Below are 24,052 nucleotides of genomic sequence, written 5' to 3' on the forward strand. Positions count from 1 at the left end.
TGGTATGCATGGCTCCTCATCCCTATCCTGGTCTGCAAGGCTCCTCATCTCCATCCTAGTATGCACGGCTCCTCATCCCTATCCTGGTCTGCATGGCTCCTCATCCCTATCCTTGTATGCATGGATCCTCATCCCCATCCTTTTATGCATGGCTCCTCATCCCCATTCTGGTATGCATGGTCCTCCCATCCCCATCCTGATCTGCAGGGCTCCTCATCCCTATCCTTGTATGCATGGCTCCTCATCCCTATCCTTGTATGTATGACTCCTCATCCCTATCCTTATATACATGGCTCCTCTTTCACATCCATGTATGCATGGCTCCTCATCCCCATTCTGGTATGCATGGTCCTCCCATCCCCATCCTGATCTGCAGGGCTCCTCATCCCTATCCTGGTATGCATGGCTCCTCATCCCTATCCTGGCCTGCAAGGCTCCTCATCTCCATCCTGGTATGCACGGCTCCTCATCCCTATCCTTGTATGCATGGATCCTCATCCCCATCCTTGTATGCATGGCTCCTCATCCCTATCCTTGTATGCATGGCTCCTCATCCCTATCCTTGTATAAATGGCTCCTCATCCCTATCCTTATATACATGGCTCTTCTTCCACATCCTTGTATGCATGGCTCCTCATCCATATTCTAGTATGCATGGTCCTCTCATCCCCATCCTGATCTGCAGGGCTCCTCATCCCTATCTTTGTAATCATGGCTCCTCATCCCCATCCTTGTATGCATGGCTCCTCATCCCTATCCTTGTCTGCATGGCTACTCATCCCCATTCTGGTATGCAAAGTTTGTTTAAAAAAGTTAACTTTTCTTAACTCCCCCTCCTCAGGTCCAGCACTGAGTCATGGCTCTGTGATTGCCTGCAGCGCTGATGTCATTTTGACAACTCTGCAGCCAACAATTAAGCTTAGCAGCTCTGAGTTCTTCAGCTTGAGTAGAACCCCTGAGATTCTGGATTGGCTGCAGCGTCACTGTTTGTTACACCAGTTAGCGCTGGACCAGAGGAGGGTGAGTAAACAAAATGAGTCATTTTTGAAAAAAACAAACTTCAGTGAAGGGAAAGGGTTATTAACTCTGAACTACTTGGATGGATGCAGGTCCTAGACCGATAGCCTAAGTCTGTCTTTCATATACTGTACAGCGGGATCAAACTAGTGACATACGTAGAAAAGAGAGACTCCATAACAAAGGTCAAAATGGACATTCAATTAATAGGAAGGATTTTTTTTGACTCAACAACGCAGGATCTGTTATTTGGCCTTGTTGTTGCTGACCCTTATACCAATTTTTAGAAATATAGTGCTTCTGCCGAGAAGAATCCTGTACGGATTCTCTGTAGCAAAAGTGATTAGATCAAGCAGTACTGCCCCCTCTTCTCAAGGACCCTGGAGGGACCACAGGATCTACATGCTTTATGAGCTACACAATAAAAATCGACAGTGTAAGATAAATATTATCAACCAGAACACTTGATCCAGAGCGAAGAGGTTTGCAGCTCTTGACCACTGCTGGGTAAAACAGACAAGGTGCAAAAATACTATTTTATTGTACAATATTTTTTTTATAATATTAACGGGAACAAAAGAAAAAAAAAAACACTGCATCCACATTTTGTCCTGCCTACAATAGTCCTGGTGGGCTTCCAACCAGCAGCGGCTTTACTACAACGTACTTACCATGATTTAGAATGACAAACTCAGGACATTTAGGCCGTGTTTCCAAAGAACGGATTGTCGCATTTTTTCCACCACTTTTTTTTGTACAGAAAGTCTTCTGCATTTAATAAATTGAGCAAAGTGGATGCTATTGCATGAAAACTCATACCATTGTGCGTTTCAAGACGCTCTTGAAAAGTGCTTTTTTATGGTTGTGTTTTTTCCTTATAAACATTTTTTGGGGTCCTGAAAATTTGTACTTGAAGTAAGGCGGCATTAATGCTACGCGAGAACATGGCACGTGCCTCCAAAACGTCCACTTTTAGTCATTTTTTTTCTAAACTCCTTGAAACTGTGCTTGCGGAATCAGGACAGTTGGCCATAGATGGTGCACTGCTGGCCGTCACACCCTGGTCCTGGAATTTGAGGAGGTCCCTCAGTCCTATATGAAGAGACTAGTGCTATAAATTAGGTGCGCTATTTGGGGACTCTGTTAACATTTTGGCACCCAGAAGATTACACCTTTACATAACGTCCATCAGAGTCACATTTGGTGTGAAGTCTATGACCCCATGTCTGGATACATGTCACTTATTGCAGAAGTGGCTGGATCTTGAAGTAGTTCATGAAGTAATGGCCAGCACTAGCAGTCATACATAGTCTGTTCTTAAGGTTAGCTTTTCTTTTAAGATTTTCCATTCTCTTTTGTGTTTTTCCCGTCTTCCTGGAATGCCATGTTGCTGTACATGTGGGTGCCATTCTCCTCATCCCTCGCTTTCCCATCTCCCGGGAGGGTGGTCTCATTATATGCATGAGGATCAATCTGCTCCTTGTTGTCCTTGGCCATCTGTTCTTTCTCCTGATACTGCAGTAACACTGCTCGGTTTATATCGGGACCTGAAAATCAATGATTCCTTGCGTCAGAGCAGAAGACAAAACAAGATACATTTCCCTTTTCTTTAAGAGGAGCTCTTCTGACATGCCTATTTTAATACACACTTTCCCATAATATAAGAATTCTGGTTAGAATTGAACATTGTGCCGTTCCTCTGTTATTCCTCAAATCAAGTTTATGAATACATTGACAAGTGAAAATTACCATTTGGAGGTTTGTACTTACACAACTTTAACACAAGGGGCGTAATAACTGTTGTCGGAGAGGGCGCGACCATGACCAAGCCTGTGGGGAACGGGGGGGCTGTCAACGCCGAGACCAATTTCGGTTGGATGTGTGTCCAAGGATGCACATTCTGCTGAAATGCATAGTAGTGTAGAGACCCATCGGGTCCCTGCAACACCATACACGCCAGTTTGAGGCCGGCAGCTGACTTCATCATGCCAGTGACTGGGGTCCCATGGCAGTGACATCATGCACTACTCTTCACTTGCACACTGAAGGTTTAGGAGAGGACACCGCTTGGCGGGGGAGAGGAGGGAAGGTGAGTAGAATTGTTTATTTTTGATACGCTAAAGAATAGTAGAAGAACGAGGGACATATACGATGATGGGGAACATATATACCAAGATGGGCCCAGGATGGGTTTACATATATATACAGTGGCATGTAAAAGATTGGGCGCCCCTGGTCAATATTACTGTTATTCTGAACAGTTAAGGAAGTTGAAGATGAAATGATATCTAAAAGACCTAAAGTTAAAGATGATACATTTCCTTTGTATTTTAGGTATATATATATATATATATATTCATCTTTCATCTTTTACATTTTAAAAATAAAGTGCTATATGGAATGCCATAAGAGGGCATCCACAGAAGGTATTGCACAAGTCAACGTTCAATTTAAAGGCCTCCATACACAATAGACTAACGTGGCCAACAGTCTAATATGTATTGTGGAGAGAAAGAAGGATCGGGCCTGCTGGATTTCTAATGGATGGAACCTTGATTCTCTGGGAGATGATTCTGGCATCGGCTAAGCTGTTTGCTTCTGTGTATGAGGGATAAGAGAGATAGCTGCATAGGGGGGCTTAAGCCTGGACTTAATAAAAGGACAAACATAGTCTGTCTTCAATGTGCTCCATTATTGGTGCTTACAAGCGATGTTGCAATATGTCAGAACGTGATAATGATGAATAAAAAAATAATCTTCTAAAGTATAGTATGCAATATCAGACTGGGGTGCCAAGGGCCCACCAATAACACTGACTCTGGGGGTCCACTGTTCAGCTACATACAAATATTCACCCTCATTCACAAAATTACCTATGCTATTATATAATAATAATAATAATAATAATAATAATAATAATAATAATAACAACAACAACAGAGTAGTTTGTTTAATACTTGATGAGATGCTAACTTCAAATACTGCTCAGATAAGGTAGTGGGCGTTAAGCTTTTGCATAGGGGCCCACCCAGGAATTCACCTGTTTGCCAGTCGGCCAGTCCGAGTCTGATAGTATATAAGTATCTAGGTAGAGTATGTGCATACAAGGTTGTATAAGATTTTTTATTCCTTTTGCTCCAGCCATTCCACAGGTCCCATTAATGTTCTTGCCCATCTACATACAACTTACCAAAGTAGCTGAGTGCGACGGGGAGGAAGACGAGGCCATGCACCAGTCCTAGCAGAGTTATGGTCAGATTGAGACGGAAGAAGAAGATGTGAATGAGCTGCGCTTTGGCAAATGCTAAAACAATGATTCCTGGAAGGTTTGTCATTGCTACTCCTGCGAATACCTGTGTACAACATCAAGACATGGAATCAGACACAGGGGGGTCAAACAAAATGGGGAATATGTGTCAACGCGTGTCTCCTAAAATATTATTAGAGAAATCGGAGACATTTTATCAAAACTGTCTACAAGAAAAAAATGAATGGTAGCCAATCACAGCACAGCTTTCATTTTATCAAAACTTAAAAAAAAATGAAAGCTGAGCTCTGATTAAAGTAATTTTTTCTGTTAGTAAATTTTAATAAAATTTCCCCCATTTCGCAAAAATGTGTAAAGATGCACTACATTGCCAGTATTAATACCAATGCGCTGTCCACATAATGCACAGAGGTGCTGGGTCTGACAGAGTCCTAAATAGTTCCTCCCCCCACTCTCCCCTGATAACAAGTAGAATTTCTTAAAGGGAATTTGAATAAAGCTGACAATCCCTTTAAGACATTAAAATGCTTGCAACGCTTTACTATGAATTATGGCGTCTCCCTCTTGTTCCCATCCCGTCTCTTATACTCACAGCGCTGCCCATGTGGATAGTGGCATCTCTTGCCCGCTCTACTTTGGTGAGTTTGTTGCTCATGGCAAAAGATCGTGTAAGGTGAGAGACAAACTCCACTGAGATCCCAATGGCCTATAAGGGAAATGACAGGGATAGAAGGGACATTAGATAATCTATAGTAGGGAGAGAGCAGCTGCCTAGTATGCAGACACCCATGTATCCCTCTTATAAAGGGAACCAAACAGCTCTACACGATAAAATATTTTCTGCTGCCCGAAACCACCACTAGGGGGAGCACTTTACATATAAATTAGTACTGAGTTCTATAGGAGTTGCATCAATGTATAGCGTCGGTGAGCTCCCCCTAGTGGTGACTCCTGGAATAAATAAATATTATTTACTATGAACATATATATATATATATATATATATATATACAGTACAGACCAAAAGTTTGGACACACCTTCTCATATAAAAAGAGTTTTCTTTATTTTCATGACTGAAAATTGTAGATTTTCTTATTAACCCTAAATTGTCAAGATTGTTAGTCCTTAGTTTACAAAATAATACCTATCTGAAATAATAATTGCTAACCCCTGAACCACTATTATTGCTATCAGCAATATTTATCACTAATAATCATCCCATATAAAAACATGAGACATAGCAAGTTGGTGTTTTGCTATCTTTAGGCAATAAAAAAATAAGGAAATTGACGATTAAAACTCTTGCATTTGCCCTTGAACAATATGGAGTAGTTACTCACCGTTACCAGGTTGATAAGAGAGACAGCGTTATAATCAATGTCCCATATAGTCATGACGCCAACTGTGTCTATGATGATCATAAAAATGGTAATCAGGTTAATTAATCCCGAGCGCAGGTCCATGCCCAGGAGGATGCAACACACAGCGAAGGTGGGCAACAGACAAATGGCTAAGGTGAAAAGTCCCTCCTGGACAACAGACAGGTACTGTTCATAATAGACGTATGTGATCCTGTGTAAAGAAGGGTTATATATGGTGAGAAGGAGGATCATTTCCCATGAAAGTCAAGTAACACTATATATAAATATATACTGTACATAATGGGGTATTCCTAGTACATAATGTTCTGGCATATTACCATAAACCATATTATTAAAGGATAATTCTAAAGGATAGGGAACAATGTACTGATCGCTGGGGGCCTGACTGATGGGACCCACATGATCCACTAAGGAGGGCTCTGGAACCCAGGAAAGAACTCTAAAAAGCCCTATATTGAATGAGACAGAGGGGCACATGTTCCACCTCCCTCCATTCATTACCCATAGAATTGCAGGAAATAGTGGACCGCTATATTGGGCCTTCTCCAGCTGTTCCATGGACAATGAATTGAACGGAGGTCGAGCATGTGCAATTCTGGTGGGATCTCTAGAAATCAGTATGTTTTTCCCTATATTATGGGAAAACGTACTATTTTGGGAACATCCCTTTAATATCAGTGGAAGTCGGGGGGTCCAGCTTTTTCCTTCCACAGTAACACTCTTGGTTACTACCTGTGCAGGAAAGTGCAGCACAGCTTCATTTAAGTGGATAGGGATGTGCTGCAGTTCCCGGTGGTCTACTGGATTGCGGGGGAAAACATTAAAGGAGACATAGTGCTAAACTAGCTATGGCCCCATTATTTCTATGGATAAGTATCCTAGGAGTCAGCCCCTCACCCTTTGATGAGAAATCATTTGTAACTGACTTTACTTAAAACTAAAGTTGGTGTACATTGAATTGCAGGACTGGCTCCATCCATCCATTGGCCATGTCAGTAGGCCATTGGACGTCAGCCCTGAGAACTACCTGCCACCTGCCAGCATCTGCAGGTCTTCTTCAGATAAGCCAGCCTGGCACAATGTCATCGATGCACATATGATTACACAACAGTCAGGCTCATCGAGAGAAGAGTTAGAGCCACGGTTCCCGGTGGTAGGAGATGGTTTGTCAGGGCTTTCGGCCACTGATTACTGACGTGGCCGATGGATCTGGTCCTATGACATTAATTTGCATCAACTCTATTTAAAAGCAAACCCAAAGAATCACAATATTTGCTGTGATGCTTATGATGATTTTACAAGGAAAAGGTAGAAAACTCACGTGTAAGGGAAAACGGCAAAGTTAGGATCCGTGCCTGGCACCTTCCTTAATGACTCTGTTATATTAGCAGCCAGTTCTCGGGCATATTTCAGCGCTCCCGTATACTCTTGTGAGTTCTTCAAGGGTGTGTGGTAGGCCATAAAACGAGATGCTGCATCAGATAATAAACCAAAGTAAATTTATGAATATCGATCATGTACGAGAGATAGGACGGGGTATTTCCTACGTGCAACACAGGCAATGTTCCTTACCTATAATTTCTCCCGCATCATTGCGTTTAACAGCATTATCATAAGCACCCAGACCCCTGGAAAGAAATATAAGATCATGTTATATTTGGAACCAATCCATCCATGTAAACCAGTGGAACAATCAATGGAAAAAGCAGCATGGAGTCTTCATGCTGCACGGGGGACCTGGGTTTGAATCTGACCAAGGAGACAACATCTGAGTGAAGTTTGCACCTTCTCAATCTTTACTTGACTTCTCAAGTTTTCTTCTAGACTATCACAAACACACTGAGTGGTTAACATGCTTTTTTAGGTCAGCACTGTGGAATAGTAGTGCTACATCAGCACCCAAAAGTGACTAAATATCTGGTTCTGTATGACCCTCATTATTAAAACACTGGAATGCTGGCCGGATGTAGAGACTGTTTTACTCACCCTTTTGGACATTTTAGATTTGGATAGTCTCCCAGGAAGTTGGGTAGATAGTGGTTAAATTCTTCCACTGTTGGTCTCAGAGGTCCGTCTGGACTTTTCATACATTTCCTTAGACACGTAAGTGTGGCTGTCAAAAAAATAATCATCATTAGTTTCTACAGTCCTCCAAACCTACAAAAGGCAGATGTTATATTGACTAATCTATATTGGAGTGATTTTTTCTTATTATAAAACATACATTACCTTCCAGGAAGCTTTGGGACCCCAAAACAAAATATGTCTGCTCCCCCCATCCCACACACACACACACCTGCCATGTGCCACTATATCGAGGTTTCTTTTGTGGAAATTGGGCTTTTTGCTCCATGGCCATGATGTGACTAATCAGGGGTGTAACTATAATAGGTGCAGGGGTTGTATTTGAACGCAAGCCCTGGAACCTAGGGGGCCCAAAAGTTCCTTTTGGTCCCTATAAAAAGACTATCACAATTAAAGACCTGCAATAGTTGGGGGCCCTGACGGGGCCTACAACCTTCAAGTTACGCCACTGTTAGGCTACGTTCACACGTTGCGGGTTTTTTGCGTTTTCGCAGCATTTTTTAACGCGCAATTTTGCCGCGAAAACGCAAAAAAAACAGCATCCCATGCAATCCTATGGGATTTCGCAATGCTGTGCTAATGCTGCGGATTTTCCCACGCCGGAATCGCATCGCGGAAAAATACGCAGCGTGCTCATTATTTTGTGGAATCGCGGCGATCCCGCACCCATAGGATTGCATTGATCCTCTTACTTTCCACATGTGGCTGTGCCCACCATGTGAAAAGGAAGCAGAACATTTGCGGATGGTACCCACGGTCCGGGGGAGAGGAGACTGTCCTCCGGGCTTTGGGTACCATATCCCTGTAAAAAATAGAATAAAAAATAGTGTTATATTCACCTTCCAGCGTCCTGCGCAGCTTTCCCGGGCCTCAGCAATGCTTATGTTCCCAGTAATGCCTTGCAAGACCTTTGATGACGTCACGGTCTCGCGATAATGTAGTGGTCCCTATTCCTCGCGAGACTGCTACATTATCGCGAGACTGCGACGTTATCCAAGGTCTCGCAAGGCATTACTGGGAGCGGGAAGGCTGCGCAGGACGCCGGAAGGTGAATATAACACCATTTTTTATTTTTTTTATTATTTTTAACATTATATCTTTTACTATTGATGCCGCATAGGCAGCCTCAATAGTAAAAAGTTGGTTACACTAGTCAAACACTATGTTTGACGAATGTGACCGACCTGTCAATCAGTTCTCCAAGCGATGCTACAGATACGCTTGCAAATTGCTAGTTTTTCCACGGGAAAATTGCGGGAATTTAAAATGCGATTTTCCCGCGGAATGGAATTCCGGAATTCTCGCGGTAACTTCCGCGAGAGTTCCGTTATGTGTGCACATAGCCTAACACAATTGCATATGTTATCTATGTGCTCCCACTATGTAGAAAAGTGCAGCAGACTATGCTTTTCTAGTGAAGCATATGACAAAAAAAGATACCCTTTTGTCATATACTGGCCTGGCGTCACAACGTCCTATGAATACATTTAGCCTTTACTTCCCTGGAACAAATCCCTAATGTGTTCACAAAACAATATGTGAACAAAGCCTTAAATATGATGTTTTCCCATATTAGACATCTTGTGCAAATGCAACATGTCTTCTATATAGGAGTCACTCCACCGGTGGCCAGGTAAAGCATAAATGGGGAGATCATGTGAAAGTTACACCTGGTAGAATGTGGATGAGGGGACTCCTGTTCTCCAAATAGATGGAGGAGTCAATCAGAAATGTGCCCCCATTTCACCTTTCAGACATTTATGGCACACGTAGGATCTGCTGCAGATAGGTACTGTACATCGATGGGACATCTTTATGTTGCGGAATCTTTGAAATTCAATCTAAAGCTGGCCAAACACATTTAATATTTGTCAGGCATTAGATATTGATTCCTAACCCCCAATACACATGAATATTCGGTTCAGCTAGGCATGTATGTGGTCTCAATCATAGAATCATAGAATATTAGAGTTGGAAGAGACTTCCGGGGTCATTGTGTCTAACTCCCTGCTCAATGCAGTATTCACTAAACCATCTCAGACAGATGTCTGTCCAGCCTCTGGTTGAAGACTTCCATTGAAAGAGAACTCACCACCTCTCGTGGCAGCCTGTTCCACTCGTCGATCACCCTAACTGTCAAAGAGTTTTTTCTAATATCTAAATCTGTATCTTCTCCCTTTCAGTCTCATTCCATTACTTCTCATGTTTCAATGTGCAAATGAGAATAGGGGAGAGACAAAAAAGTGTTTTGACTCAACAGGTCTCATTTGAGTTTACCCCAACATCATCTGTTGGGGTAGAGTTGGAAGACCCCATACACAACCTGAAGATCAGAAGTTTGGCCTTCTTTGCTCTAATGTATATTGAGGCTTTTAAAATTTTGCTGATGATAGAGTAAGGTTAATGTGTGTAAATTCTGCTATTATGTATGAACAGCCTAACTTTAGGTAAAGAACACCTATATTCACGAAGAGTATAAAACAGGGGTCTCAAACTCACGGCCCGCAGGCCAACTGTGGCCCTCGGGACAATAGTTTGCGGCCCTCACCTCATGGGCCCTCAGGACAATAGTTTGCTGCCCTCACCTCGGCCGGGATCACACATGCGAGAAACACGGCCGAGTCTCGCATGTGAAATCCCAGTCATACGTAGTACCGCTCATTAAGGTGATGAATATGGACGCCACTCCACTCTCATAGGCGTGGCGCAAATATTCATGTGACATGTGACCGCGCGCTCATACAGGAAGATGTCGGCGCTGGACCATCGGAGCTGCAGCAGGAGGAGGTGAGTATGATGATGGCTAGACAGTCCCAGCAGCCTGCTGTCAGCAGGCAAGGCGTATGAGTCACACTGACAACACATGCAGCAGGAGCAGCCGAGCAGGGACCGGACCGCGCCACAGACTCATGTGCGCCAGGTTCAGAATGAGCGGTGGGGCGGTGCGGTATATTGCTCTCGTAGGCGGGACATCAGCCAGCCTTATTGCGAACTTGCGCCATTACCCCGGGCTCAGAAGCGGAGGCGGCCGCGGAAATTGCTGCTCAGCGGGACAGAAAAAAAAAGCAGAAAAGACGCATCGGCTCACACTGAAACAGTGAAACCAAGTGGAATTATCTATTACACAGCCCCAAACACGTCTTTTTCAAAGCCTCAAGTGAAGAGAAAGGTAGGTGATGAGCACAGACAATTTCAGGAAAAGAGGGAAGTGCAATATTTCTTTGTTGAGCACAGGGGCATCCCGACGTGTCTTATTTGCACAGAGAAAGTTGCAGTGCACAAAGAATACAATTTGAAACGTCATTGCATAACTAGACATGCTGAGGAGTATGCAAAATACCAGGGAGATGAAAGAGCCAACCGGGCGGCTAATCTTAAAAGATATCTACTGAGGCAACAAGATTTCTTTAAGAACCAAAGAGAATGAAGCAGCAGTCAAAGCTAGCTAGTGGTTAGTGAGATGATTGCTAAAGCAGGAAAGCCATTCAAAGAAGGTGAATTTGTAAAAAAGTGCATTTTACAGGCTGCAAGTATTGTCTGTCCAGAAAAGAAAGGTCAGTATAGCAACATCAGCCTTTCTGCCAACACCGTAGCAGAGCGCATGTCTGACCTGTCAAGTAACATTCATGATCAACTGTGTGAGAAAGCAAAATGTTTCAGTGTATACTCAGTCGCTCTTGATGAGACCACAGACGTCACCGACACTGCCCAGCTCACAATCTATGTCTGTGGTGTTGATGACAATTTTGAAGTCATAGAGGAGTTGCTCACAGTGATTCCAATGCATGGCCAGACCACCGCTCAGGAGGTATTTCACCAGCTGTGTGATGCCATTGAGAATGCCGGTTTACCTTGGAGGAGGTTTGTTGGAATAACAACTGATGGAGCGCCATCAATGACAGGGAGGAAAAATGGACTGGTGGCACTTGTTAAAAAAAAACTGGAAGAGGAAGGTGTGGAGGAGGTCATTGCTCTGCACTGCATTATCCATCAGCAGGCCCTTTGCAGCAAATGCCTGAAGTTTGACAATGTGATGTCTTTCGTTGTGAAATGCATCAATCAGATCCAGGGGCTTAAACCACAGAAGGGTTCGTGCTTTTTTAGAGGAAATAGAGTCAGAATATGGGGATGTGCTCTCCTTCACCGAGGTGCGTTGGCTCAGCAGGGGAAACATATTGAAGAGAATTTTTGAGTTGAGAGTGGAAGTGAAAGCCTTCATGGAGAAAGATGGGGCTGCTGTTCCTGTGCTAAGTGATCCAAAATGGCTCATGGACTTAGATTTTTTTGTTGATATCACACATGAGTTTAATGTATGGAACAAGAAGTTACAAGGCCAGGGGCAACTTGTCAGTGCTGCCTATGACAACGTGAGAGCATTCTCTTCAAAACTTATGTTATGAAAAGCCCAGCTTTCTCAGACAAACCTTTGCCACTTCTCATCATGCAAGCCACTCATGGAAGCAGGCGCACCATTCAGTGGTGAGGAGTATATGGATGTCATTTTGAAGCTACAGGAGGAATTTGATCACAGATTTGCAGACTTCAAGACGCACAGAGCCACATTTCAAATTTTTGCGACCCCTTCTCCTTTGATGTGCAAGATGCCCCTCCTGTGCTTCAAATGGAGCCCATTGACCTGCAGTGCAACTCTGAACTCAAAGCCAAGTTCAGGGAGGTGAGTGGAAAAGCAGACAAGCTTGGGCAATTTTTGAGAGAATTGCCCCCCAGCTTCCCTGAGCTTTCCCGAATGTTCAAGCGGACCATGTGTCTTTTTGGGAGCACATACTTGTGTGAAAAGCTCTTCTCTACCTTGAACTTGAATAAGTCCAAGTACAGGTCCAGACTTCCTGATGAGCATCTTCAAGCCCTACTGAGGGTCTCAACTGCTTCCTCCCTTAAGCCAAATCTGGCTCAGCTATGCGAGAGTAAGCGCTGCCAGATCTCTAGCAGCAAGAAGTAGGCAAAAGAAGCCGTGTTCAAAACAGTTTATGTCCAATGTTCCATTCATGTTCAGAAAGTTAAATGTTAAAGAACTGTTAATACAGACATCTGAATAATAATAATTACATTTCTCTAGTCAGCAACTATATGTGGTTTCTTCAGCCTTCTATATCTGCTGTATTATTATCATTTTCATTTTATTTATTTATTACTGATTGATTTATTTTTTTCTTATGATTTTGTTAATTTATTTTTATTTGATAACATTGGAATGTTTTTATATAAGCTTTTCTTGTGGAAAACCTGATGCGGCCCAGCCTCACCTAGATTCTACCTCCAGCGGCCCCCGGGTAAATTGAGTTTGAGACCCCTGGTATAAAACAAACGGACACTCAGGCAAGTGTAGGAGATTGTTGGAAATCACAATCCTGTGTACTACTTCTGTTCTTACTGGCTGTAGGCTGTGAATTCCAGAAACTTGTAAATTTGAGTTAGGGCTGCTGATAGTAACTCTACTTTTCTTGCAAACTTGTGCCCTCATTCGTCAAATTCCACCTCATGTAGGAATGTTTTTCAGCCACATCATGGAACCCTACTCTATAGACATCTACACTGACTGCTATGTACGTAAGAGTCGGTTTTTAGAGAATGTAAACTCATGCGGTAGCTAATACTTACGGGAAGCGGAGGAGCAGAAGGAGCCATTGCTGTTAAATAATCTGCAGCAATCCGACGTGGGATTTAGCCAGTCCACAAAATCATCAACCCATGAAGATGCTGGCACCGCCAAGTAAGATCTGAAAAGAGACAGCCATTTATTAATTACTCTGGTTTCAGCTCAATAGGAGTACAATGTACCAGAACAAGAGTTTTTTTTACAATTTATTTTGTAATACAATGGGGGACCCGAACCACAAAAATAAAGCAAATAAAAGTACAATCCATGTGAATGAGGTCTTGAAACCCCATGCTGAAAAATTCCATATCCTGTGTTGGATGAAATCTGAAGTAAATCCATAGCGCAATCTCTACATATGTGGAATTTTGTTATGGAATTATCACTCATGTGACACAAGATCCACAAGAGATTTTTTTTTGTCAGGTGTGGATTTACCCTTAAATGGATAATCCCACAATATGCCATTAAAGAGGTTGTCCGGAACAGAATAATTGATAAGTTATCCATATTACATCATCAATATGAGATTGGAGGGAGTCCGACACCCGACCCTCCCACAGCTCATCTGAAAACGTCTCAAAGATCTAAGCGACGTACGGGCAGAACACAGTAGTCGTCATCATTGCTTGAGTGGAAGATAAAGTGCATTACTCACAGCGCCAAGTGAAATGTGTACTGCGCTGTTTACTTCACATAGTTCCAGCTGCCGTCGGAGCAGTTTTCAGCAGTGCACCATGGTGGTGACAGATGTTGGATGCCCACATATCTCATGTTGATGACCTCAATTGTTCAGCCTAGGCCAAGCTTTTTATTTTTTTTTTATATGCAGGTATCACCTAGTTGGGTTCTGCACCTATTTTGTGAACAGGTCACTGCTTCACACCCCCTGTAAATGGAGAAGGGCCCCTCATATGCAGCTCTCTCCATTCACATCTATTGGAGTTCGGAAAGTATCCCAGTAAGTGTTTACATCCTACAAAAGTCTCATCAGCCATTTTGAATTGAACGTTTACTGAGGGCAATAATGGTTGACCTTCTACTTTATATTTCTCTGTATGGCGAATGACAGATAGACGGGTTGGCCTCTTTACCTTTACTTTAACAAATGTGTTGTAGACGTGATTTTGTAGCAATTGCTAATACTGTATATAAGTATTACAGGTGAAGCGCAGTCCACCTTCCTCACAGACCGAACAGCATTCATGTTCTCAAAATGGCTGCCGATGGAGGAGCATGTGACCAGACCTGTCGAATAGAATAACTCTGCACATGAGTAAGCTGTTTTCTCATTGGAGGAGGTTGATGGAAAGGTCTGGTCACATGTTCCTCAATCAGCGGCCATTTTGAGAAAAAGGAGTGCTCCGTATAGAAGACTATATTAACAAAATCGCTTCCGCTATGTATTTCGTGATACAAAAATAAAGTCTCTAAGTCCTGTAAAGGAGTATTTCCATCTTGTCCATTTATAACAAAGCCACAGGATACGCCATAAATGTATAGGAGATGCTGGTCCCACCGATAGGACACTTATTTATCTAAAAGACCAAGCCCCATTGCATGCTACTGTCAATATAAATAAATGAATGAAAATTGAGACTGCCTTCATACTGATAGCAGAAAGCACTGGGGCCCGGTTTTTGATGGGACCTGCATCTACTATACATTTATGGCGTATGCTGTTGATATTTAGGAATACCTCTTTAAATTTCTTTCACAAGTGTTTAGACCAAGTTGTGAAATTTTTCAATTTCCAGGAACAATAATTATAATAATCAGTGTAATGTTTAATAAATTGCAATGAAGTCCAAAGACTAATCTATGTATTATACACAATCAGGGGCATGATTAGACAGCAAGTGTGCACAGAGGTAACTGGGAGATAAGCTGTGACGCAGTGTGTGAACAGTAGGTGATGAAAGTAGAGCACAGATAAAGTAGATAATGCTTACAGTCCATTCACACGTAGCAGTTAGCATTAAAATGCAAGGTGGTCATTTTTCCATCAACTATCATTATGGAGAGACAGTACACCCTCCGCATACATTTGATAGTCTTCACATCTCGCAATGTCAGATTCTTTTTTTGATGGTCTAAACTTTCTATAATGAATGTCACTGTAATGTTTCGGTTAGGTTAATTTTCCCGTACATCAAATACATACATAATTATTCTAATATATTCCTTGCAATTAGAACTGAAGATGCACCAATAAAATCTACTAATTATTATGGGACAGCCTGGCCTAATTAGCAGTGCATTTGTAAGGAGGTGGCAGGTCCCCTCAGCAGCGCCCTGTCGTCCTCCCGTGTGACCTCTGTGCATCTTATGTAAATACGTTATGTTAGTCATGTACTCCGATTGTATTATGCTGTGTACCACCATATGTCTGCATTGTTCATATCTTGTGCTTTAATGTAATAACATGAATACTATTTCTGTATAATGCTATGTGCTAGAGTTAGGGAAAGGAACTAGTTAAAATGTGGGCTGGGCCAGCAGCAGGGAGGGAAGAGGAAGCTGCTGCTCCCGGTCAGTGGTCAGAAGCCCGGGCACATTAGCCCTGAGCAGATGTATATTGTAGACGGGACATTGCCAGACTCCCGGATGGGAGAGATCTGCTGCCCTGGACCTAAAGAAGGACTCAAGGATCAAAAGAAGGACTCATGGACCTAAAGAAGGACTCAAGGACTGAAGGACCACGACATGGGCCCCAGGACTCTGGAAAGGCCCCGCTGAAGTGGTTTTAAGTGCCCAGATCCCAGCGAGTGGATTTATGCAAACTTCGGCTACTGCGGCCATTGTGGGCATGGCCGTAGCAAGTATCAGAGAGAGAGCTGGAAGAGAAGTTAATCCGTGGGGGAAAAGCTTTGTCAGTCCTGTATTGCATGTGCAAGGGGCCGGGGTGTCTTCAAACGGTGTTTTGTGGGTGAGCTCAGTCAGGACTACCATTCTGGTCGCCCTTGTTACATATCTTTGACTAAATTTACAGTCATGGCTGAAAGTGTTGGCACCCTTGAAATTGTTTCAGAAAATGAATTATTTCTCTCAAAAAATTATTTTGATTACACATGTTTTGCTATACAATATTTTTTTCCTTTGTGTGTATTGGAACAACACAAAACCTCAAAAATGGTCCAGACAAAATTGTCGAATAACTGCAATCAATTGCTTCCTATATCCATCAACAAGTTTCTTACACCTCTCAACTGTAATTTTGGAGCACTCTTCTTTTGCAAACTGCTCCAGGTCTCTCATATTTGAAGGGTGCCTTCTCCCAACAGCAATTGTAAGATCTCTCCACAGGTGTTCAATGGGATTTAGATCCAGACCCATTGCTGGCCACTTCAAAACTCTCCGGTGCTATGTTTCAATCAATTTCTGAGTGCTTCTTGAAGTATGTTTGGGGTCATTGACCTGCTGGAAGACCCATGACCTAAGACGCAAACCCAGCTTTCTGACACTGGGTATTGCATTGCGACTAAAATCCTTTGGTAATCTTCAGATTTCTTGATGTCTTGCACACATTCAAGGCACCTAGTGGCAGAAGCAGCAAAACAACCCGAAAACATCTTTGAACCTCCAGCATATTTGACTATAGGTACGGTGTTCTTTTCTTTGCAGGCCTCATTCCATTTTTGGTAAATAGTAAATTGATGTGCTTTATCTAAAAGCTCTATTTTGGTTTCATCTTTCTACAAGATGCTTTCCCAGAAAGATTTTGGCTTACTCACGTACATTTTGGCAAACTATAGTCTAGTTTTTTATGTCTCTGTGTCAGCAGTGGGGTCCATATGGGTCTCCTGCCATAGTGTTTCATTTCATTCAAATGTTGATGGATAGTTTGCGCTGACACTGATGCACCCTGAGCCTGCAGGACATCTGGAATGTCTTTGGAACTTGATTGGGGCTGTTTATCCACCATCTAGACTATCCTACGTTGCAACCTTTCATTAATTTTTCTCTGATGTTCATGTATAGGGAGATTAGCTACAGTGCCATGGGTTGTAAATTTCTTGATTATGTTGTGCACCATGGACAAAGGAACATCAAGATCTCTGGAGATGGACTTGTAACCATGAGATTGTTGATATTTTTCAACAATTTTGGTTATCAAGTACACAGACAATTCTCTTCTCCTCTTTCTGTTCTCCACGCTTAGTGAGGCACACAATGCAAAGTTTGAGTCAACTTCTCCCCTTTTTGTTTGGTTTCAGATGTGATTTTCATATTGCCCACACCTGTTACTTGCCAAAGGTGAGTTTCAATGAGCATCACTTGCTTGAAACAAAGTCGTTTAACCACAATTATGGAAAGATGCCAACATTTTTTTTCACCCCATTTTGGGGGATTTTGTATGAAATGATGACCAATTTGCTTTTTTTTCTGTTTTTTTGTTGCTCGAATACCCACAAAGGAAAGAAAAATTGGTATAACAAAACGTGTATCTGCAATAATTTTCTGGAAGAATTTGAAGGGTGCCAACACTTTCGACGATGACAGTATAACACATGTCCTGACATTCAGTCCTTGATATTTATAGGCCAAACTATTAAATTGGAACCTGCCAGGGGAATTTTATTGCTGAAACTAGTGGTGTGACTATAAATCTTAGTACAACATTAAAAATTAGACCTGGCTCGTAGTAATCTGATGTGCTGTCGCTGAGAAATTAAAGAGCACCTGTCATTACCTCTGAAAAATTTCGAAAAATACTTTGTGAAATTCTTGAGCTTTGCTGATTCTGTTTTTCCTTTCTGTTTTGCACTATGTTGCTCTACTGGAGATATACTTTTCTTTCTTTTGGAGCGCACTATGTGAAATTTCTACTCTGCAGTTCAACTGCGTGTTTCTTCACAGTCTTCTCTGGGTGTGGGCACTTTCACCTCTTCCTCCCAGACTCTGCCAATCACAGCTCACCAGCTGATCTAGCAGTTTAGCAGACTGAATATGTGATTGGCAGGATCTGGGAGGGAGTGATGAAAGCACATGCCCTCAGAGAAGAGTCTGAAGGAACACCCAGTTGCTCTACCAGCAGCGATTTCACATAGTGTGCTCCAGAACAAACAAATGTGAATATCTCTGCAATGGAGTGACACAGCACAAAACAGAAAAGAGCGTCAAAATCAGGAAAGTTCCAAGATTTTTTACAAGGTATTTATCCTAATTTTTTGAGCAAGTAACAGGTTCTTTTTAAGCTTTGATTTCCCTGTATGAGCATTGGGGGTGAAGGGGTCCATGCATTCACAGTGAATCAGCATTTCCTTAGTATACTTCCGACAAGACAGGTGTAATCATAGCAGTGGTCAGGAGTGCTCACTGTTGGCAAGTACAAAATAATCATTTTAGCTGTGATCACTACCCCACACCACGAACAATACTATACTATAAGTATATACTAGATAAAGCAAGCTAGGATATTCATCTCAAAGTTCAATGTCACACTTATCTCTGCCGCATTTACCTGTCCGGAAAATCAGTAGCATACTGTATCTTCTGTGTCATTGAGTTATTATCACAGCCTGCGCTGGAGCAGATACCATTTATTCCTTCTAATGAGGAAAAGTTATATCCAGCCGTGGTCACAAAGTACGTAGGGACTCCGACCTCAAAGTACTCATTCAGATGATTAAAATAATTGAGTACATAGGAATCCTGTGGAGAGATAATTAATGGATAAATTCGATGTATGAAAGAAAATATGTTGCTTTACCAGAATAAGCATTTCTAGAATAAACTTTCAGGATTGTCAGCACCACATCCACAGCAGAAATCCAAACAGTTCTGTCACGGATCTCAATAAATAGTTTGAAAAGAACCTTTCGGCGTATTATAGACTTCCCTCTCTAGGAGGTGTTTCCCACATCACATTGTATAGCGGACTGCACTTTGTACCTTCCAGTTACTCTCAAGAGGGAAAGTCGAATTTTAGCTGGACTCTGGCCAAAGTGATACCACTTCTCCAACATACAAATCTGACTCAAATAATAAATACAGCCCAGACAAAGGGGTCAGTATTTTTGGAGAGGAATGTGTATTAGATGTATATAAAAATAAAATAAAGTGTCACTTACCATAAGGCCATGTTCACGTGTTCAGTATTTGGTCAGTATTTTACATCAGTATTTGTAAGACAAAACCAGGAGAGAAACAATCAGAGGAAAAGTATCACAGAAACCGGTCACCACTTCTGTATTTATCACCCACTCCTGGTTTTGGCTTCCAAATGCTAGTGTAAAATACTGACCAAATACTGAACGTGTGAACATGGCCTCAGAATTAGATTTTTATACCTAGGGAAGTTACGATGAATTATATATTGATGCAGTCTGGTCACTGAGACCCAATGAATGAGGAGCAACTTAACCAATTTTTGGTGAGTGTCAGTGAAGATGAAGAATGTGGGACAACCAACTCATGTAACTGCTCTACAGGATTCGTAATGTACTTCTTGAATATATAGTGCCACCTGGTGCCCCCTCTCTTTAAAAAAAAAAGTACGTCAAAATTATCGCTCCTTCTCCCAAAATGTTTCTATGGTCATATTGCTCTCTGAAACATAATATCATCCACATCTTTACTTATGCAATGTAATTTATATGCAAATTAGGCTATAGTGCTCTGGGCTTAGTCTGAGCACTTTCCAAGCATCAGCCTCCCCAGCTCTAATTCCCACTCAACCATATATTCCTCTGCTTGACTGTGGTGTCTGGGCAGGCAAGTTCTCTAACCACACCAGAGCACTTAAGCCTAATTTGCATATGAATTAAAAAAGCATGTTTACATAAGTAAATGTGTGGATGACATTATCTTCAAAGGGCATCATGACCATGGAAAAAGTATGGGGGAGTTGAATCATGCTGATTGGTTCCCTTTAATCAGCCCCTTACCTCTACAAGCAAAACCTATTGCTGTGACAAGTGCCATTTTTTCTCCAGTGCACTGTGATTGGTCTTTATGCCCCAAAATAAGTTACACTCCCTTATACTGGTACCCTTGGCAGTTCATTATCCCAAGCCTACAGAAATTCTACAGCCTGGAGTCCCAGAATCTGTACTGCATGCTACGCATAAATGTAGTTTTAAAGGGGTTTTCCAAGTTGGACAATCTATTTATGTTAGAACAATTCCTTGGAGACAAGAAGTTTTTAGCTTAAACCCTCAGTGATCATCTATAATTTGAAGAAAATCCTGGCAGCAAGTGTTCAATTTCCCAGCAGCACCACCACAGGAGAAATGAAGTATTACACAGTGCCCATTCAAAGTCATGGTTTGTGTGCGTATTGCAGGACAGGACAGGTCCTCCACAGAGAGGGATGCTCTTTCTAAATTATCTCCACTCTGGCCAAAAGTTGAGGATCCCAAATAGAGGACTCCTCTACATTAGCTCAAAGTCCTATATTATGGTATATAATTTGGTTTTTCTAAAAATGGAAAACCTGTTTACAATAGCGTCTTTGCCATTGTGACAGTTTTCATAGTGTTGTGAAGGTGGAAAAGACCCCAGAGCCAAGCTTCTCATCCATTTCTGCATTGGTCAGCATCACTTTGGTTTGGTAACATGTATGCACAGATAAATAATCTATTTACCAGAGGTACAGACAGCTCCTGATTTAGGCCCACACGAGAGTACATCATGAAATATATCCCACAGCAGAAGAGGAAGATGAATGTAATCATCTGTGAAGAGAGAAGGACATGGTGGTCAATAGGGAATGTAATGTGGAAGTAAAAAAACAAGGAAAATGGATCATGTGCAGAAAAAAATATACAAAATTGGTCATTATGGATTATAGATTACTCACCACTATCACACGGCTGAACGAATTCAGAAGAATGGGACAATAGACTTTCTTCATGAAAGAGACTAGCATCCCCTTAGATTTCTTCTTGGGTTTTTCAGTTTTGCTTTTGATACAGCAGCAGAAATCAAATCTATTTGCCTGTTGGAAGAGTACAATGAATATAACGATCAATCATATTAGATAATGTTGTCCTAACGCCATCTGCCCATGATATAGTCTTCACCCTGGTGCCCCAGTTTCCTCATGTTACCTCTTGCCGCTTAGTATCCAAAGACACGAGGGCCACAAACATGGAGATCTGCAGGACAAAATCAAAGAGGATGGAAAGGGCGGCATTCAGGGCGAAGGTCCGAACAGCAGGCATTTGCGTCAGGGAACCTGCACCAAAGAAGATATTTCAATATGTGACATGGTCGCAGAAAGTTTTAAAACAGGAACGCAAGCCTGCAATGATAACTACACCCTAGTAGACACATTAAAATGATTATTACCCAGGAAAAAGCACAGAGACTCTGACAGGCTGCAAAGTAGCATGCTGGGGGCCACACCACCAAGGACCCTTCCAATTTGTTCCTCTCGTCGTTCACCCTCCCGACGTTCATCTCTCTGAAAGAAGAACAACATTTTTTATACTGTAGATAAGAACTTATTGGCAATAATATAACATATTGTTCCAAACCTCTAAAACATGTAATTCTTATGGTAAACTGAAATGAGGTATCCACACATAGTTGGGTGAATATATATTTATGCTTAGGGAAATAAATAGGAAGAATCTCTTTAATTGCTCCATTACTGAGGCCGGAAATCTCTTGGTTCACTTAAAAATTTGACATGGAGCAAGGGAAGTTCATCCGGTTTATTTATGTTAACATTACGATGCAGAATTCAACTTTAGCCAGACTAAGCTGGAGCTCTGTTCTAATGATCTATATACTCATGGTACTGTATACATCTTCTTGGTTTATTTTTTTATGGTCAGCTTATTTATCCCAAGAAGACTAGATAGCATTCAGTAATGATGAGATTTTCAAAGTAATTGTTTTACCTGAAGCTCAAGGACAAAGATAAAGATGTTATCAGCTCCCACTGCTAGAACCAAAAAAGGCACAACTTCCACAATGATCAGCGATGAAGCTATCCCAATGTAGCTAAAGAAACCCATTGATGCCAAAACAGCGCCTAAGACAACCAGAATTCCACCCAGACCAAGGGTCACTTTAGAGTCAACCTGAGGAAAAATAATAGTCATTACAATGCTGTGCGATGAAGTCATAAACTTTAAGGTACAAGAGTTTGGCTTCGGGAACATTTGACCATGAGTTTGGCTTTGAGAACATTAGACCATGAGTTTGGATAAGGGAACATTTTTCAATTTATATTGTCTGACTGATCTTGATTTGGGTTATTTACTTACTAGGCCAGAAAATGTCTGGTTTAGATATCTTATTCTCATTTTCTAGAAGTCTTAAGGCCCCGTCCCACACACCGATCTCGCTAGCGAGATCGCTGATTTTGTGACACCACAGCAATCTCGCCAGCGAGATCACTGTGTGTGACGGGGATCAGCGACCACCCCTCCCCCCCCGCCGGGTATCGCTGATCGTTCTCGATCGGCTTGAGCCATTTTTTCATCGTTGTTCTCCCGCTGGCCAGCGCGCATCGCTGCGTGTGGCAGCGGGAGCCAACGATCAGCTGGTCTCTAAGGTAAATATCGGGTTACTAAGCGGCGCATGTCACTTAGTTACCCGATGTGTACCTTAGAAACCTGCGTGCTCGCAGCTTCCGGAGCAAGCACGGAGGTTTCTAAGGTACACATCGGGTAACTAAGTAACGCATGACGCTTAGTAACCTGATATTTACCTTAGAGACCAGCGTCCTCGCTGGTGCTGATCGCTGGTGAAGCTGCCTGTTTGGCAGCTCACCAGCGATCATGTAGCGACACACGATCCTGACAAGGTCATATCGTTGTCGGGATCGCTGGTGCATCTGTATGTGTGACGGTGCCTTTAGGCTTTGGTTTCTCTTGGCATCATGAAAGTATGGAGAAGCCTATCCTTGACGACAAGTGACTATATAGGTTCTGAACAACAGAATATCTTTAAAGAACCAGACCAAGTCCTCCAAATGTTTCTTCTATTCTTACATTTACTGTCAGAAGAAAGCTGGCCCAGGTTAAAGTATGGGTATCTTTATCATGTTGGGCTAGTGTCTTAAGCTGCCCAATATATCAATGAATGGGTCTAAAATACGGTATTCATGTAGGCATGGAGACTGTCCTATGAGGATAGAAGTACAGTAGATTGAAACAAGCATCAGGGATGACCATGTCCAAATCTGGAACAAGAACTTACTGAGGGGAAGATCAACCTAATGGGACTAATGTAAACCTAATTCTGTCATAGAGGCTAAAATAATTCCCTTGACATCATAATCCAGCAGATCCAATCAATGGATTCTGTCAAATTTGAACAGGATTAACAAAAGAAAAATCTAATTTATATGGTTGGAATAAAAAATATAAAGTTCGTCTCACCAGAACTCTCCGACAACTGCTATACTCTCCCAGGGCGAAAGCAATGTACAAGAAGATAACCAGGTAACTGATGGCAAATATGGGAATGTCTTCTGTTGTGGTTCTACTGATTTCATCCTCCAGAGATCTCTGTTGACAAAACAAAATTAGATATTACTGAAAAAATAATAGAATTCTATCAGACAAAGATTGAAGTGAAGTTAAAAGGAGATGTTCACTTATGAAATAGATGAAAACTACTTTCACTAAAATACAAAGTGAGGGAAAATGTCAAAAATTCCAATGAAAATTCTCATACTTGGTCAAGTCCATATGCTTATCCATAAGTTTAGTTAATGCTGG

The 24,052-nt window shown here is 42.0% G+C and overlaps 1 protein-coding gene across 1 annotated transcript in view; it reads right to left on the reverse strand.

Moving 5' to 3' along the window:
* Nucleotides 1-1,534: 1,534 nt before the first annotated feature.
* NPC1L1 (NPC1 like intracellular cholesterol transporter 1) overlaps nt 1,535-24,052 on the reverse strand; it is a 29,200-nt gene continuing 6,682 nt past the window's right edge. The window contains exons 6-20 of the mRNA XM_073588635.1: nt 23,711-23,839; nt 22,223-22,405; nt 21,666-21,780; nt 21,425-21,552; nt 21,175-21,312; nt 20,960-21,049; nt 18,835-19,025; nt 13,373-13,491; nt 7,655-7,781; nt 7,241-7,296; nt 6,990-7,140; nt 5,627-5,858; nt 4,878-4,991; nt 4,208-4,370; nt 1,535-2,564 (exon numbers count right to left, since the gene is read on the reverse strand). Of these exons, the coding sequence (XP_073444736.1) occupies nt 2,353-2,564; nt 4,208-4,370; nt 4,878-4,991; nt 5,627-5,858; nt 6,990-7,140; nt 7,241-7,296; nt 7,655-7,781; nt 13,373-13,491; nt 18,835-19,025; nt 20,960-21,049; nt 21,175-21,312; nt 21,425-21,552; nt 21,666-21,780; nt 22,223-22,405; nt 23,711-23,839 (2,148 nt within the window). The 3' untranslated portion in view covers nt 1,535-2,352. The remainder of the gene's footprint in view (nt 2,565-4,207; nt 4,371-4,877; nt 4,992-5,626; nt 5,859-6,989; nt 7,141-7,240; nt 7,297-7,654; nt 7,782-13,372; nt 13,492-18,834; nt 19,026-20,959; nt 21,050-21,174; nt 21,313-21,424; nt 21,553-21,665; nt 21,781-22,222; nt 22,406-23,710; nt 23,840-24,052) is intronic.

This window comes from Dendrobates tinctorius, unplaced genomic scaffold (genome assembly GCF_039654945.1).
Source record: "Dendrobates tinctorius isolate UK_male_01 unplaced genomic scaffold, ASM3965494v1 ptg000104l, whole genome shotgun sequence".
NCBI classification, from domain to species: domain Eukaryota; kingdom Metazoa; phylum Chordata; class Amphibia; order Anura; family Dendrobatidae; genus Dendrobates; species Dendrobates tinctorius.